Below are 18,481 nucleotides of genomic sequence, written 5' to 3' on the forward strand. Positions count from 1 at the left end.
TGGGAACCTTTCCAGACCAACAGAACTGTGTTTGGGCACTCAAGATCACCCGTGGTTTGCTGCTACTTTCAGAAAGCACTGCGATAGATCAAAAATAAACCAGCGGATAAATTAAAGAACATTTATGGTCAATCACAGACAGCTTTCTGAAAGACAACTTTCTAAATATTGTTTAAGTCATGGCAGGACTATCCCTCCCGGCACACTGCACCATTATATCGAAAAATAACCGAATATTAGCTTCGGTGTGGTTCAAATACCAGATCAAATTGTGATAAGTCCATGAGCAAGTCATTTTATATAACAGGTACCATCAGTCTGAACTAGATTTCTGAACGCTTGCAGCGCGCCAATTGAAAACTTACCAGCATTGTCGGGAAAATGCTGTCATCTTGTGGCTATTGGGCGCACTGCAACATTGCGTCTTATGGTCTCCATGTATTTAAATGATTTAACCAGTTATAACGTCTTCCGTATTGGATATACCATAACTTCTAGGGAGGAAGTTGCGCAGGTATGGCACTTAAAGGTTAATGACAGGTGCGCTCACACGTCAACCGCCTCATTATGCTCTTCCCTTAAGCTGGCAACGTTTTGAAAGCAAGTCACAGAAACACAAAGTGAGTGATGGACCATTTAATGATCTGTCGACGTATTGAAACAACCATTTATTTTACAATTTAAAATGTCCTCATGGAGGAACAGCAAAATACACTCAAAATGAAGATTGATCAAAAGACAAAAGTCAAAGATTAATCACCTTTTTCTTTAAGTTTTTTTTTTGTATTTTCTTGTCATTTATTTATCAAAAATTAGAAGTGCCTTCAACGCAACTGTCGAGATTTTTCAGCCTGCAGTCAGAAATATTTACACCACAAAACTGTCAAGCTTGATTTACTTTCAGCATCGGTTTCGCGCACCTAGCTCCTGTCTGTTTCAGGCTGCTTTGTAAGGACCCTGAAAAGAGACAATAATAAAGAAGGTGGGGGAGGGGGGGACTACACAAGAGCACAGATTGAGGAAATGAGTATTTGCAGCTTGGCTCAAGAAGACAATAAGTAAGGGGAGGGATGGAGACAGACACTTAACACATCCATTGACGGCATGAATTAGAGATTCAAGTCACATTCTTTGCCTGTGTGATTTTGCTATACCTTTTAGGATTTCAAAATAAAGCATGCCATAGTATAGCTACAGTCGCAAAGTTCTGCAAGGGTGATGGTCAGACGAACAGCAGGGGGCAGTAGAGGACATCATCAAGGAGAGGGAAAGACAGTCGACCAGTATGTTGAAGAAGAAGCCGCTATTGAAACGAATGCAACAGCTCGCTCAAAACAAGGACACGATTCCATAATGTAATAGTGCTGTGGTAACAGAGTGGGGTTGATAAACAATACCAAAAAAGGGAACCGGCTCTGCCTCTGGGGAGGCAAATACAAAGTCACGTATGAAAATAGCTTCTGATCAACGTTTTAGTACACTGTTTGTTTATCATTTGTAAAAGACGTTTTGGCACGAATCAATTTAAAAAATATATTTGGTGAACATCATTCCTGGGACTTGTAGGGATCCTTGCCACTTTTCCCCTCCTCCCCCCTGGCCAGAGAGAGAGAGAGAGAGAGAGAGAGAGAGAGAGAGAGAGAGAGAGAGAAAACAGAAAGAACAAATGAAAGGACAAAATACTGAAAGAAAAAGAACTGAAATTTGTTGGTCTGTCTCGCAAAATAATCCACTTGGTTTCCCCACATCTCTTCAGTTTTTAAATATTTATATTTACAGTTTCACAATTGTCCACAATACCCTAAGGCTTGAAGAGGAGGCAAACAAAATAAACAAATTAAATAATCTTTATATAGTCCCCTGTTGAGGCATTGAGTGTAAACTGTACAACTCTTTATGTCCCCTTGTGAGTTCCTGGGGAAGGAACTCTTGGGGCTAGAGAGTTGACTTTCGAATGAAGTAGAAGAAAATTGGCTGATGGCAAAGGAGCAAAAGCGGTATGATGACTGATCAGCTTGATGTGATTCTGTCAATCTGTCCAACATGTTTCTTTCACGAGGCTGACAAGATTTTGTCATTTTCCTGGCAAATATTTTCTTCCGTCTTCTGCAAACATGGCCAATCACTGGAGCACGATTTTTTTTTTTTACATATTTTCTACTCAAATCTGTACAAAGTTCAAAGTTGGTTATTTTTCTTTTAAGATAGTGCAATGACAGTGCAATGACTGATCAAATCCTTTCTCTAAAAACAAAACAAATAAAAACAAGTCATTTTCATGAACAAAAATATCCCTTAAGGATCTCAAGCCGTTGCTTGATGGCCTTGAAATGGTTTGAAATGCACTATGCACAACGTTCCCAAAAATGGCAAAAATGAAATGAGCAATTAAAGAACCGATCAACAAAAATCCCCACGCCACCCTTCCATACACTCCTCATAAATTCTGAGAGTTTTGGAATTAGAGGTGGACAAGTGGCTTAAGGACTTGGTGAAGTGAAGAAGTATGTGCATACTTAAAAGCAATACCAAAAAGAAAGAGTCAAACAGATTCTTTAAAAATGAGGCATTCCCAGTTTTCAAAACTGAATGAGTCCAAAAAAGGCTGGTGTTGGCTTTATTTTCAGGAACAAAATGGAGGTATTTTACACCGAGGCGATGACAATCATGAGGTGAGGGGAAATACTGGAGATACTGTTGAGAAGGTCTGGGGCAAGGCGTGACAGGTGGCTCTCCGAGAACTCACAGGGTGGGAATATCTGTACCACATAAGCTGGCTGTGAATATATAAATGGAGAAAATGTTAGGCTGCTAACAAACACAAATCTCTAATTCAACTCTCTAAATCGCTAACACATTATTAGGAAAGGCAAGACGTTTCCGTTACATACAAGGGACAATGTTCAAAAAGATGAAATCAAGGTCAGGGAAAAAAAAGAAACGACACAGACCTGATTGGAGCCAGGGTTGGGAACATTAATGATACCAGCTGCCTGTTTGGCCTGGAGGTAGGTGATGAAGCCTCCTTTCAGAGCCTGAGTCTGACTGAGAACATCTTCCTGGTCTCGACCACAGGGCAGGGCCAGTAGCAGGCAGTATTCATTTTCCACCTACCAGGATGATAACAACAATCAAGTTTCAATCAGAAAATGTATAAAAAAACAACAACAAAAAAAACCCCCAAAAAAGGAGAATCTTAAGGGATTATAGCAACCCAAGTGGAGTATAGCACATTAGCTGGCAGTTGTAGGTGGCTGTGATGTCATCATTTCTTTCAAGAATCATTAAGAGCAAAACACTCACGGTCATTCTGCGTGCCACACTGTCAAGCTGGGAGGCTTCCAGCCTCATCCTTTGGACGATGCGGAGTAGAGAACCTCCCTCTGGTGGGGGTAAGGAGCGCTGAGCCAGCACGTTGTTACCAGACACAAAGTGAAGCTGGACAGCAGCCTGGTCATTCTTCAGGGCCAACAAACCTTGCCATACAATCGGGTATTTCTGCACAACGAGACGAGCCCAGGTCAGTTAAAATGCTTTCCCCCCCATTTGGACTTTTGTGTAATAAAAAAAAGTAATGGGTTTTTAATGATATTGCTGTTTTTTCTGAGTCCATACCATTAAAAGTTGCACCATGTCAATGGAACGGTGTCCAGAAGCCTCTGTCTTAGCATCAGGTCGGAGCTGTGATGAACTTGGAGGGGGTGCTGTTAGTGGTGGGTTGGGCAGTTGGGCTGACGGGCCCTTGTGGTGGGATAAATCTACCTTTTGGGTAAGAGGCAACGGGGATGTCATAGAAGATTGGTATGAGGGTGAGACAGCGTCCCTTGGCATCCCTCGGGACATGTGTGTGAGGTCTATAGAGCTTGCATGGCGAAGGTGGGAATTCCCCTGCTTAGAGTCGTTTCCTACCCCAACTGACCCGGCAGAGAGTGACTGAGACAATTGGCCTCTGTGAATTGGCTCAGCATCTGCAGGGATCTGATTTATAAGAAATTGAATGTCAAGTCAATACAACCATAGCTATTACATATTTAGGATTGAATATTTGACCAATAAATTATAACTGTAGATATACATAAGCATATTCAAGAATGCAAAAGTAACTGTATAGAGAAGGACAAAATACATTTCAAGAATTAGTCTTAATTTCCTGACCTGAGATGGTGCAATGCTCCGGTTAACCAGGTTCAGCCCCAATGAAGGATGCCCAGGAAACTGGGAGGAGAAACCCCGTGTGTCCCGATACACTGGGAAGGATCCAGTGCCCTCTGGATGCATCAGTTGCATTCCCTGAGGGTGAGAAGACACCATCACAGGACCAGATGGATGGACTCCCATGATCCTGGTCTCTGAATGGGGTGGATGCGAGATCTTCCCCTCAAATTTTTTGGGGGTCTCTTTGGCTATAATCCCCATGTTCTTCCCAACTAAAGGACTCTTAGCTAACGCAGACATGTTGCTGGAAGAGGTTGTAATAGCCTCTGGTGTCCGGGACTGTCGTGTTTCTGTGTTGACCTGCTCTCCCAGTTGCTGGTGCATTAGGATGTGCTGATGCACGTCTCTGTACTGGTCCAAGCGCATGCCCGGGTGGAGCCCTCGGTTGTCACTTTGCATCATCATCACATCTGGCTGGAGCTGGGGAACAGATGGCCTGCCATGCATTTGGTTTAAATGTCTAGGATCCTTTTCAGATGCACTGCTGCTACTGCCACCTATCACTGGTCCTTGGGAGCCTATATGGGACTGCAGTACCATGTCTCTTATTACGATGGGCTGAGGTGTGTTAGAGCGCTGTATGTGCCCTGGGGAGGGAGAGGACAGGGAGTCAGATCGTCTTCCGTAGTTTATCCCGGACATTGGTGGGTTGTTCATCCTGACCTCATGTGCTATTGACTGAGTCACACTATGAGGTTGCATGATAACAGATGACTGCTCTGTGTGTTGGTGATGCACATTAGAGTGGTATGGAGACATTGAAGGCATGCCTGGACCCAGTACGACAGAGGTGGCAATTGGAGAACTGCTAGGAGGACAGGCTTTTGCAAAAGGTGAGGGTGAATGAACAGTTGCTCGTGGAGACTGTGGCTCTTGCTTAAGGTATGGAGCAGATCGATCAGTGGGAATGCCAGGGCTGGGGCTAATGCAAGTTCCAGATAGTGATGGATGATGCGGGCTCATGACAGGACTGAGGTTAGATTGTTGAGCTGACTTGCCAATGTCCATCTTTTTCAAACAAGGTTCTGTCCCTTGTCCTCTTTTTCCATGCTGGGACTGTATCACAGCTTGGTTGTACATCAAAACTTGAGAAGTAGTAACTGGTTGAGGGAACATTTTTACCACTCCACTTTGGGATATTGTATGATAAGGAACTTCCGATTTGTCAGACCCAGGACTCTCCTGCTTGGTGCTAGAGATGACTGGTTGGGAGTTGAAAGGCTGTCCAGACAAGAGTACTCCTGTGTGCCCATAAGCTGTAGGAGTTACCTGTCCTTTGGGAGTAGGTGGTTGTGATGATGGGGTAATTGGTTCTTGCTTTATCTGAGATTTTGAAACCGAATGCTGAAACTCTATGTCACCAGCGGTTGCTTGGGGAATTTGACTTATTTTGGCTCTCATCCGATGAGGCCCTTCAGTTTTCTGACCAGAGTAACTCAGTACAACAACACCCTCTGAAGTATTGACCCTCAGGCCAGCACTAGGGCCTGTGCAATAGGGACTGTTCTCAACCACAGATCGTCCTCTGGTTCCATCTTCTACTGGATCCATTCCATGATAGCGGCTATTTTCATTCGTGTTTGTCCTGAATTTCTGCTTGGGAAGAGACAGGGAAGAGCTTCTGTTGCTAAGGGAAATCCGTGGAGTTTCCTCTGTGTCATAGGGCATTGGAATTCGACTTATTACTGAGGTAGTGGGGGATGAAATTACTGAATGCTGGATCTTCTCTCCACAGTTTTGCTGAGATTCTGAGAGTGGGGAGGGTTTGTGATGCATAGACAGGGGTGGTAGAATTAGCCTTTCTTCATGATGCATTTGCCTCGTGCCTTGTGTATCTGAGGGATTTTCTTTCTCTGACATGCGGGTAGGGTCTGGCAGTGCAGAAGTTACCATAGTAGTGGGTATGGCATTGCTGTTGGACGCAGACACATATTTAGGTTCCATGAGGATTTTTCTTAAGGTGCTAGAGCTAGGGTCAATATCCAATGCCTTGGTGTCTGGGGGCATTGATGGATTCCCTGAAGGGGTTCCAAGTGTAGTTACTCCTGGTGCAGAAGGAGTTACCACCGTAACTTGAGATGAAGCAGATAGATTGATTCTACTTTCTTCAGATCTAGGAAGCCACTCTTGGGATACTGGCATTTTGCAAGGCCGTGGAGTCAGCACACTGAATTGGGGTACCGGTGGTGGGCAGGCAGGAGAGAGTGGAAGAGTAGGAGTAGATGGTTCAATTGTTTGGGGACATTTTTTACAATTGGAAGTGTTACTTGTGCCCAGGTGAAAGGCCGATTCTTGGGGTACAGGCTGCTCAACTGCAGGTTGCTCTGCCTCTTTAGGGGTATCAACAGTCATAGCACTTGCAATGTCACGCCTGCGAGTTGCGACAGCAGTTACTACTGAGGCTGCTGCTGATGATACTGTTGTCACAGTAACTGCCTTTGAGTTGATGGTCTCTAGGTCTTCTGGGATTGACTCTGGTAACTTGACTGGAGAGGGCTCTGGCTCTGAAATCTCTTCAGCAGTCTCACCTTTCTTGTTAGCTGTACCTTTACCCCTTCTTGATTTCTTTGGACTCTTAGCTCGGACCTTCCCTGTTTTCTTGGGTGTTTCAACTAAAGGGGGATCTTCAGGCACTGAAAGAAGAGGCTCAGCTACTTTAGCCTCTGCTGTGAGTGCTTTTGGGCTAGGTGTCAAGGGGCCTACATTTGTGTTTGTTGCAAGAATGTTGTTGATAGCAAGATGCGTTTCAGGCTCCATAATTTCATTTGTGGAGGGTGACACCACAGGTTCAGGAGTGGGGACAAGTGCAGTGTAAGTAGGAGGAGCTGTGAAGCCATCTGTATCTGCAGATCCAACTTCCGCTGTAATGGAATCAATGGCGGCTGCAAGTTCAGTTTCACTTGCAGGGTTTGTTCTCTTTTCTTCCTCAACCTCAGCCTCTGGCTCCACAACCACTGGAGGCACCAAAGTTCTTCGCTCTGTGGGTGCCTCCTTATAAGGTCTCTGTGGTTGTTCTACTGTAAGTTTAGCAATATTTTCAACTGCCTGCTCCAGTTCCATTTGCCGTGCTAACAGAGCAGCAGATGGATCAACAGGAGGTTCAGGTTCTAATAGAACTTCCTCTGTTTGCTGTGTACTGAGCTCTTTTGCTTCTTTAAGAAAACATCCATCCTTTGTTTCTTTGTTGTCTTGTACTACTTGTTTAGATTTTGTTGTAGCCCCAGCTTCAAATGACTCAGATTCATCATCTGAACGAAGTAAACCTTTCACATCATCAACACTTACTCGAATCTCAAGATTTTTTAGGCTATGTGGTTTATCTTCAGTGACCTGCTTTGGATTTCTTTTCAACCTTGGTGTTCTTATTGTAGTGTTTTTTTCGGGTTGTTGTCTTCTCTCCAACTGGGCAGAATCCATCAACTCAATGTCCCCTTCTTCAGTTTTCTTTCCACTGTGATCTTTTAGGTCTATCCCTTTTTTGTGCTCTGAAGGCTTTGCAATCTCCTCTATTTCAGGTGATTGCCCAGCCTGTTCTGTATCCACTTTAAGATTCGGCTGCAACTCTTCAGAACTTGCTAGATCAATAGCTTGGACTGCTGGTGATGTAGATCTCTCAGACAGCTTGTCTAATTTACTTGCTTTCTTGTTAACTGAGACAACAGTTGGAGTCAAGGGAGGCTGTTGCACTTTCTGAGTGCGGGGTGAACGCCACCCCTCAGAGGCTTTCAAAACCTCCTCGGTGGCTGAGGTTTCTCTGACATCCAAGTCCTCTTCCATCAATTTTTGCTGATCCCCTTTTAGTGGAGACACATCTTCTGCCCGTTTACCTCCCCTTTTAGGTGGGCGACCTCGCCTAGCATAAGTAGATGGATGCTGAACATCTTGCTGTGTCTGTTCCTTATCAGCACCACGTTTGCGCATGGAGCGTATGGACTCAACCTCTTTGCCAGCTTGCTCTCCTTCATGTAGCGTGGCATAAACCGATCGGACATTTCTGCGACGCGTCCTGCCATGGACCAAGCTTGGCTCTAGGTTTTGTTCAGAATCTGAAGCATGAATTGGTGACTTTGATGTGGTTTTATGCTCAGATGTAGCCTTCACTAGTTCCCCTCGGGGAGATGAGGCCCTTTTGAGTTTTTCTCTGTCAATTCGTTCACTCTTACGGGTTGCAGGTCTGTCACTGGCAGTAGTTGGAGAAGATTTAATACGAGGTACTGATAAATTTGGCTTTGCTCTTTTGCTCTTGGGCTGTTTACGGCTTGGTAATGGTTTGCTTTCAGGCTCTAGCTCTGGCATACTAACATCATCTATCTCAGTTTTCTGATGATCATCCAGGTGGTTAATTTCTTGAATCTCTGTTTTAGACTCCATCATAATTTCAGATTTTTCTGCAAGCTTTGTATAGTCAGAGCAAGGAACTACCACAGGTCCCACTTCAACACTACTTAAGGAACTACCAGGAGTAAGAGGCTTATCTTCTAGTAGCGGGGTATGACCAGCCACCAGATTGTTTTCCATTTTTACTTTGGCTTCACTTATCTCTCCTTTTTGCTCCATTTCAGCATCTATCTCTGAAAGTTCCAGCAGAGGAGTTAAAGTTACCTTAGGAGGAACTGGATTGATATCTTCAGCTAATGGAGACTGTGGTGGGGATACCTCAAGAATGTGCTCCACTTTTCTTTCTTCAATAACAGAAACTGAATGATCTGAAGATGGAGTTATGACTTCGTTCTTTTCCAGTGGGGGGGGCACAACTTTGGGGCAGGACTCAAATGGTGAAACTGACAAGACTAGAGGTGGGCTGACTGATTTGTCATCAACTTTTAGTACTGATTCAGATACTTTGACAGACAACTCATTATCACCGTTCTGCACTTCATCTGTTTTAATCTCCATAACAATAGCTACGCTCTCGGTATCTGGTGGAGGGTGATCCTTGCCCTTTTGTTGTTGGAGCTCCAAAAATCGACTATGGAAGAGTACAATGGGCTCTTGCATGGCATCACCTCCCCCAGACACAGACTGTGCCTCAACAGCCCCTAGCTTAGCAAGAGGCTTACTGACTCCCATCTCCAAATCCTGATCTTTGCGTTCAAGACGTTGTAAACGCCGTGAATCCTGTTCAAAGATTGAGCTATGAAGAAAACGAGAGGCAAATAACTCCTGTCGCTCTTGGTCCTGTGTTTTTAGCTCATCCTTTTTATCAAGCAATTTTCCTTCTGAATCAGTACGGATCTTTTTCTTTTTCATGTACCAAGAAGGAATAGGCCGAGGTGCTAGCTCTACCTTCTCCTTATCTGAACAACTGTGGGAGCTGGGAAAGCAAGATGGCAGAAAGGACCAGTTATCTTCTCTGGATGAGTACAGTGTCTTGGCTCGTTCAAGGAGTGCTTTTGTATCAGGGGTTATAGTCTTGTCTAATGCAAAAGAATAAAACTTATTCCTCTCCAAGGAAGCTGACAGCCTCAGGTCTGTTGCCCTCTCCTCCCTTTCCCGGAGGATAGAAGACATAGAGGAATTGGACTTGGGAGAATTGTGTTTGCTCTCAGCATCATCATCGTCATCTGTATCTGACTGCACCTCTCCAGGCTCTAAATCGTGCCCAAGGCGCTTTTGGGTGCCTTCATGTTTAGCTATTCCACTTGGAAATGTCATCTCCATTCTAATTGAATCAGATTTTAATCGTCTTTCCCAGCGTTGCAATAACTCCTCGTCACATCCAAGTAACGTTGTCTTAAGCATTGGGAACTCACCATCAGGGGACTGGAAATGGCTGGCTGTCAGGTTTGAGTTGTATTTCAGTGACTCTGTGTGTGAGAGTATTTTATCATCTGCTATATGAGATGATTTCCTTTCTTTATTTACAACTGTCGGGGAAATCTGGGTAGTTGCATCTTCTTCATTTGCGGAAAAAGGACCACAACCAGTGGTGGATGTAACACTCTGATAAACATCTTCATTCAGTTTTTGAGAACTTCCCATGTTGGTTGAGCCAAGAATTTCAAAGTCAATATTCTCAATTTTTTTCCGTTTAAAGGATGGAAAATCATTAGTTCCAACATCCTGAGAGGATTTTCCTGCAACATGCAAAATACAATCTTTTTCAAAGCTGTCGGACTCATTAACTTGAGGACTTTCACATTTTGCAAACTTATCAGACTCTCTAATCTTATATCGTAGCCACTGACTTTGTTCAATTTGCTTTTTACAACTATTACTCAGGTCACTTTGCAATACAAGTCTTTCATTAGCTTCCCCTGTGTATCTGTACTGTCTTATGCCCTCCTCTTTGATTTCTGACAAACACTGTTTCTTTTGCTTCTTTGTTTCTTCCAGATTAGGACTGCCATCATCTGACATCTTTGTGAGACTTGAAATGCTTTGTGTTTTTGAATCCCCACATTCAATTTTAACATATGGAGGACGTAGTGAATCTATAGGGTTATCTTCAGTTACTTGTCCTAATTGTGACTGAAGCTCAAGACTTAGGCCCACCAGGTTGCTTTCCGAGTCTAGTTCATTTCTTGGACTATAAACAGACACCAATCGCTCCGATTTGTCCTTGCGATGCTCCTTTTTATGCATCCCTTTCAACACAACAGTGTTGTCTCCCTCTGTCTCTTTAGTACTAGTCCCCAATTTACAAAGTCCCACCTTACAATCCTCCTCCTCACTTGTCTTTTTCTGTAGATCAGCTTTACCAACTGAGTCTTCAAAACGCCTTTTCCTTGCAGCTAAACGGTCCATATCCACAGTAATAACACTGTCAAATCCAGGTTCAGATTTCCCATTTTTCTTGGATTTGACTTTGATATCTTTGTCAACAATTTCCACAAGACTAGCCATGTGTTTTTCTTTGGGCATTTTTCCATGCTTGACTGCATCACCTTTAGAGGGTTCTGAACGAAATGGAGGACTTCTTTGTTCAGCTGAAGGTGATGCCAACCTTGGACTGTCATTCCCACCTCTAAGCTTTTGTTTTTCTGTGACTGCATGGCCAATTAATTTGCCTTCCTTTTCCTTTACACGAGTTAACTGTACCACACAAGGTAGAAGGTCTACCCTTCCCTTACTGCAGCTTTCCTTATGGACCTTGCCGATTTTATTTTGAAGAATTGAATCAGGGCTTACATCTCTTTCAGGCCCAGGTTCTGTCTCACATGTTTGCATACTAGGTGATGCCACTTTGTGCTTCTTCAGCTTTTGTTTCTCACTTTTCTCCTTCTCACCCCTGTCTTTGCGTCCACCCCGCTTCTCCTTGTCACCCACATTTCCTTTTTCAACTTCAAAAACTCGCTCCTTCTCGAGCTTTTCGTTTTTGTTATACCTCTCAGCTCGTGCCTTTTCAGGCTTCTCAAATCTGGGTGGGGAGATTGAGCTACAGCTACCACTTCTCTCAGAAGATCGACAGCAAATGCGACGGTCAGAGTCACTTGGTATTCTCTCAGAAAGAGAGGGTGATGCAGTGGGGCTGGCAGGACGACGAGAGGCTATGTGAGATGGGCTTTGGCTGCGCTCAATTGTCCTCCTCCCATGGTCACGTCCACGGTCGGTTTCAAAGCGCTCCCTCTCTCTTTCGCGTTCCCGCTGCAAATAGCTGTATTTGCGGATGTCCTGCTCATAAGGATCAGCTCTGTATTCTCTATATTCTCTGGGGTCTTCAAAGTATTGTGCGTCATAGTAATCTCCTTGATATGGGTCCCATTCTGTGTAAAACTCTCGACTTCTGGCAGGATATTTACGCCTTGGATCTTCAGTGTACGTTCCTGGTGTTCGTATGTTTTCATAATATGACCGCTCTGCTGTAAACTCATATTGGCTCCGTCTTTCATCCCTGACAGAAAATAAAGATAGAATAGGTCATAATTAGATCATTTCTTGGTAACAATTACATTGGGATTACTACTGAATGTTGAAGTGTAAAACTTTTTCACTACAAAGTCTAGCTCACGAACCTTCGTTCAGACAGAATGTCATAAAAATCACGAATGTCCTGGCCAGATGCCTGCATTGATCGATAGAAAGCCATCTGACTTTCCTGATTGGCAAAATCCACCTGAAAAATAACAACATTTTTTGAAAATTTGTATCTTGTGCTAACTACCTAAACTGACACATCTAAAAAAGGACACTGCGATTATCACTGTCTGGAGTCCATTAGTAAAAAAACAAATTCAGATTTTTTTTCACTCACTTTGATTTTATTGCCCCCAATCTTCCACCCCTTGGTCTCTTTGACAGCAGCCTGTGCATATTCAATGTTGTTATACAGAATAAGGGCCATGCCTTTCATTCTGTCAAACACAACCTATGAAATAAAGAGTAAGTAAGGTCACAGTGACACAAATTGGAAAACACAGGGGAAATATCAATGGCAAATTCAATATATTTACCTTAACAACATGTCCATAGCGGCAGAAGTGGCGAGTAAGAAATTGCTCTGTGGTGTTTGATGCTAATCCATCCAACCATACACATGTTGTAGGCATACTCTTTCCAAAGCCCAGCTGAAACAGTGGGGATGAAGTTGATTAAATAATTTCATCAACAACAGAAGAGTAATTGAATTGAATTGGGGGGGAAAACTGTGAATTATACTAATTTAATCTTTCCATTTTGATTGAGTAGAGGTGTGAGACAATGAAGACAAAGATAAAACTAACATTTACATAATTATCCTGACCTTTAGCCTATTGTTGCCAAGATACTCGCCATCCATCTTCTTAATGGCCTTACAAACACTGGCGATGTCACAGTACTGTAAGAAAGCATACTGAGGGGCCCCGTTCACCTTCTTGATATCAATGTCCTTTAAGAATATGATGACAGAGAAATAAACTCTTAACAATAACTTCACAAGCACAGCCATCTCAAAAGAAAACTGTAAAAATTACAGCATGCAAAATTACAGCCCTATTGTCCCAACCAATTTAAACCTTAAACCCACCACTATTTCGCCAAAGCGCTGAAAGATGTTAAGCAGATCATGATAGCTTGTGGTCTTCTCCAAGTTTCCGATAAATAACGTTCGTGTGGCTTTTGGGTGGAATTCATCTATCCTCTCATCCAAAGGCCGGAGCTCATTCTCACTTTCCGTCTCTGAAAATGAATTACTCATCATAAACCTTGCATTCTTTAACAATTACTCAGAACTGTGATATAATAGGAGTGGACAAAATAACAGGAATATCCCAACAACAAAAGAAGCTACAAAGGTGGAAAAAAAAGTCTCATGACATCATAAGTCAAACATGACCAAAGGTAACTGGGAAGGAAGACAAGTGGTCAAAGCTCACTGACAGGGATAGATGGATACCAGGAGGGTCCCTAAACCCTCCACCAGAAAAACATAGAATTGCCACAGAACTGTATTAACACATCTATTACACAGTCTCAGCAAAAACCATTGTAGCGCCACAAAACTGCTGCATATGGAACTGTTGCCATTAAGAAATTGCTTGTATCCAAGGTTAAAACACAAAGTGTAAAAATTACAAAACTCTGAGCAACAGATAGAAAGAAGTAAAACATCTTGACAGGTCAACTTTCACATTTTCTTACATTTGGTGGTTTACGTTTGAGAAAACAAACTGAAATCAACAATTGCTGTGGCCAGCTTTGAAACATGGTTGTGGATCCATGATGGTGTTTAGTCACTAGTTTCCATGATTGTTCTGCATTGTTGTATAACAGCCAAATAATATGAGGCCATCTTTTGATGGGACTAGTCCATGGTATGATGTAAGCAGTGTTCTCTAATAGAATTCTCCTATGAGCTCGTAGGAATATTCCAAGGTAATACCCCCCCACACACACACACACACACTAGTAAACATATTCAAGAGAGGTATCATGAACACCTACATTAAGTCGAAAGACCTAACTAGTCACTATAGTCAATATACCACTATACACAGATGCTTATTTCTTTTTTGGAAAATGTTCTCCCTTTTTCTCCCCAGTTGTAACCAGCCAATTACCCCACTCTTCCAAGCTGTCCCGGTCGCTGCTCCACCCCCTCTGCCGATCCGGGGAGGGCTGCAGAGTACCATGTCTCCTCTGATACATGTGGAGTCGCCAGCTGCTTCTTTTCACCTGACAGTGAGGAGTTTCACCAGGGGGACGTAGCGTGTGGGAGGCTCACGCTATTCCCCCCAGTTCTCTCCCACCCTCCGAACAGGTGCCCCGACCGATCAGAGGTGGCGCTAGTGCAGCAACCAGGACACACACCCAAAGCCAGCTTCCCACCCACAGACTCAGCTAATTGTGTCTGTAGGGACACCCGACCAAGCCGGAGGCAACATGGGGATTCAATCCGGCGATCCCCATGTTGGTAGGCAATGGAATAGACTGCCACGCTACCCGGATGCCCACAGATGCTTATTTCTATCAAGGCATTCCAAATGCGCTTTTATTTAGAAAGCAAAGAGGAGCCAGAAACCTCAACAGGAACTTGATATTTGTACATTTTTAGGTTGTTAGTGATATTTTTTTCATCGCTTTTATCGTTTAGCTAGAACATACCAGGGCCATTCCAGGCAGTGACATCAATTTGCATTCCAAAAAACAGCTTTCCCTTTGATGCTCCCAAGGCTTTCTCTTGGTCTTCTTGCTGGCGAAAGAAGACAAGTCCATAGCGCTCCTCTGAGGCTCCATGGATTTGGACAGATGTGACCTTTCCATGCTTTTTGAATTCGTGGAACAGACCGTCCTTCAGACTTGTATCTGAGGACAACAGATCAAATAAGGTTACCGGGTTTTCACAAGTAAGCAGGAAAAAAAATGACATGTTTGTAGAATAAATCTTAGATAATGATTTTTGGCTAAACTGTTTCAATAATTGAGGTGCATGTAAAAATAAGCATTTTGGTTAAAAATAGGCTCTTTGAACCTGGGTAAGGCCAAAACCTCTTAAAATTCACCTGTAGAGCGCACAGGAAGATTTTGGACCTTGATGCCAAAGCTTTTTCGTGGTTCATCCTTATCAAGAGAGGATAAAGGAAGTGCTGAGGGAGCAGGAACGGCGGCAGACTGCACTGAGCGTGCTGGGGAGTCATCACTGGAGCTACTGCTGGAATCACTGTAGCAGGAAGGAGACACCACAAATAAAACTGTCTGTGGACTTTGCAACAGGATCATTACAATTACATAAGAGGAGTCTATTGTGTAAAGAGAGTTAACTTGTTACTCTACTATCTATTGAAACTATTGCCATTTACAGCCATATTAACCCTCTTGAACATGGTTCAATATAGTTCCAAAATAATAGTACAAAGGTAAATACTACAAATAAATTTAGGTAATTATTCAGGCTTTTGAGAAAACCTACCAAAGCAAAAAATGAAAAAGAAACAAAACTACAAACATGAAGACTGCAACATACATTTTGTATACATATTTTGCTGACACAAAGGCATCTAACACCCCAAGATGTACAGTTAATATATTTCTAAAAAATACTATCACTAATCTTTACATCATTAAATTTTATTCCATGGATATATTGGATATTAAAATCAGTCTAGTTTTACAAATCATCTAAGAGAGTATTGTTATCATTTTGTAGTATTAAGAACTATTGCAATTAGAATGAAGGGCAATTCTCCACGGGGACTGGATACAGCTATAATTCACAGCAAAGCAAAAGACTGCAGTAAAAAAAAAAAAAGACAAAATTTCGGCAATGGTGACTCATAAGCAAGTGACAAATGCTATGACTTGTGAACCAGCTAGCGACAAACCAATCAATGATGTCATATTGAAGAAAGAACATTGCAAAACAAGTGCGGATTAACTGTATAATAATAATGACGTAATACACAGGGAATGGTTCTGTGGAGCAGTCGTGAATTCTGCAGTGTCTTATAAGCCCGAGGAGAAAACACTGAGCACCCCCCCCCCACGCATACATGCGCGCACGCACACACTTTGTTTATATGGTGCTGAAATGCACCTGGCTATCAGTATTCATAGATGATTTGACACTTGTGAATAGAAAATTCACAGCTGTCTCATGCGCCCCTTTCCCTCTCAGTTTTCCCCCCTTCCATTCCCGCGCCTGCCTCAGTTGTTGAGGGGCTCTGCTGTTTATTTTCTTCTCCAGTCCCCCTCCCGCTCTCAGACACTCCCGGAAGTGCTGCTGACGGAGCCTGGCCTGTGGGAGTGGGCAGGGAGCCAGCAGTTGCCAGAAATTTCCAGTTCCAACTGGATCTCACGGAGGGGGAGGAGGCATTACCCGTATATAGAGGCAGGCAGTGAGAAAACATACCAGCCGTCGCCTATAACTCCCCTCGTAGCACTACCTCATCAGACCACATGTGTCGCTGAATGCATTTGGAGAGTCTGCAGTGTCCAAAGGTGATGCAGTCAAACAAAAATAAGCGGTGAACAGTGAAGTCGTTCGCTGCTGTCGGATCATATTCATCTTGGTGTGCGTGCATCCACGCACAAAGCACAAGAGAGCAAATCTCACTTGCATTTATGAGGAGCATTTAGATGTAAGCAGTAAAACTAAGCCAATGATGTCTTATTGCGAGTGTTTAATGATGGCTAAAACCATTTTATAAGCTTTTATCACACCAAAAGTGAAACATCATGTTTGGAAAAAAAAACCCACATGTGCTCTCTTGAGCTTTAACTAAAAAGCAAAATTCACCTAGAACCATCAACAATATCATCAAGAACATCAACAATTTGATGTTATATTCAACAGACTCATACATATGGAAAAAACTTGACCACTTGCCACACCAACCTTCCTGCCCACATTTTGCCATACGATGGCAAATGACAAAGACTGTTAAATAGATAGAATATAAAACAATGGTTTCAGATATGTGATATAAAATTACAAGCTTTTTGTCAATTTACGTTACTAAACAGAATTTTGATACTTTACTATCAAATAGATACCTATTTATAAAGTACAAAAATATTCCTGAACTGCTTTTTGGGGCTTTTATGCAATCCTGAATTTCACAGGAACCCTAAAATTCAAAGGTAAGGTTCAATGAGTATAAAGCAAAGTGAACTGTGCAGCACCTGGATTTATATCAAACTCTTAACAGCCATAGCAAATAAATCACTGCAAATCGAAGCGATATAACCCAAAGTGTTTTGCAGCAGTTACATGCAACAAAGTTAATCTTCCAAGCACTCTGAAACGGGCTGTTGCTACCCAATTACAGTGTCATATGACTAACAATGACCTGTACGAACCTTTCCAGTCAGGTTTCCGGGCCAAGCATAGCAAGGAGTCAGCCCTTGTCAAAGTCATTAACAACCTCCTCATTGCTGCTGATTCCTACCATTTTAACATCCTTATCCTCTTGGACTTCTCTGCTGCCTTTGACACCGTCTTGTCACACCATTCTCATTAACCGCATGGAAACAGTTGTGGGCATCACTGGATTGGTTCAGATCCTACGTGACTGACCGGCAGCAGTACATGTCTCTTGGGGACTCAAAATCCCTTGTCAACCAAGGCGTCCCTCAAGGTTCCATGCTTGGTCCCCTGCTGTTCATCATATACATGCTACCTCTGGGCCAGATCATCTGAAACCATGGTCTTAAACTGCCACTGTTATGCTGACAACACACAGATTTACATCCACTTCAAACCCACCTCACAATTCCCTCCCCTATCTCTGATCGGTTGTCTTAAGGACATCAAAACCTGGATGACTTCAAACTTACTCAAGCTCAACAGCAATAAAACTGAGTTGATGTTAGTGGCTCTGAAGGCTCTGCTCAACAAAGTAGGTGACTTTGTCCTGTTCACTGATGGCTGTTCCATCTGCTCATCCTCTGAGGTCAGAAATCTAGGTGTTGTCTTAGACCCCATTCTATCCTTTGAGCCCCACATCAAGTCTGTCACCGAATCTTGCTTTCTTCCACCTCCGTAACATTTCTTGACTGCGACCATCCCCCACAGACCCTGTAGCAGAGACCCTCATACATGCTTTTGTATCTTACCTGGACTACTGCAATGGCATCCTATTTGGGGTGTTGGCAAACCCCTGGACAGGCTCTGGTATGTCCAAAACTCTGCAGCCAGGGTCCTCATACACACCAAACCCTGGAAAAACATCACGCCTACACTGCACCACCTTCTTTGGCTCCCTGATAAATTCCGCATCAACTATAAGATCCTGCTCTTCACCTTACAAGACCCTCCATGGCCTTGACCCCTCATACCTCTCCAACCTCCTCCACATACACGCCCCTCCCCGCAGTCTTGGGTCCACTGACTCTGAAATCATCACCA

General features: G+C 43.2%; 1 protein-coding gene across 1 annotated transcript in view; it reads right to left on the reverse strand.

The window, feature by feature from the left end:
• Positions 1 to 628: 628 nt before the first annotated feature.
• Positions 629 to 18,481, reverse strand: part of spen (spen family transcriptional repressor) — a 29,979-nt gene continuing 12,126 nt past the window's right edge. Inside the window, exons 4-15 of the mRNA XM_056273934.1 lie at positions 15,138 to 15,295; positions 14,740 to 14,940; positions 13,163 to 13,314; positions 12,899 to 13,024; positions 12,609 to 12,722; positions 12,410 to 12,523; positions 12,171 to 12,271; positions 4,156 to 12,049; positions 3,616 to 3,978; positions 3,304 to 3,498; positions 2,952 to 3,110; positions 629 to 2,777 (exon numbers count right to left, since the gene is read on the reverse strand). Coding sequence (XP_056129909.1) covers positions 2,646 to 2,777; positions 2,952 to 3,110; positions 3,304 to 3,498; positions 3,616 to 3,978; positions 4,156 to 12,049; positions 12,171 to 12,271; positions 12,410 to 12,523; positions 12,609 to 12,722; positions 12,899 to 13,024; positions 13,163 to 13,314; positions 14,740 to 14,940; positions 15,138 to 15,295 — 9,709 coding nt within the window. The 3' untranslated portion in view covers positions 629 to 2,645. The remainder of the gene's footprint in view (positions 2,778 to 2,951; positions 3,111 to 3,303; positions 3,499 to 3,615; positions 3,979 to 4,155; positions 12,050 to 12,170; positions 12,272 to 12,409; positions 12,524 to 12,608; positions 12,723 to 12,898; positions 13,025 to 13,162; positions 13,315 to 14,739; positions 14,941 to 15,137; positions 15,296 to 18,481) is intronic.

The sequence above is a fragment of the Lampris incognitus genome, chromosome 2, assembly GCF_029633865.1.
Source record: "Lampris incognitus isolate fLamInc1 chromosome 2, fLamInc1.hap2, whole genome shotgun sequence".
Classification (NCBI taxonomy): Eukaryota; Metazoa; Chordata; class Actinopteri; order Lampriformes; family Lampridae; genus Lampris; species Lampris incognitus.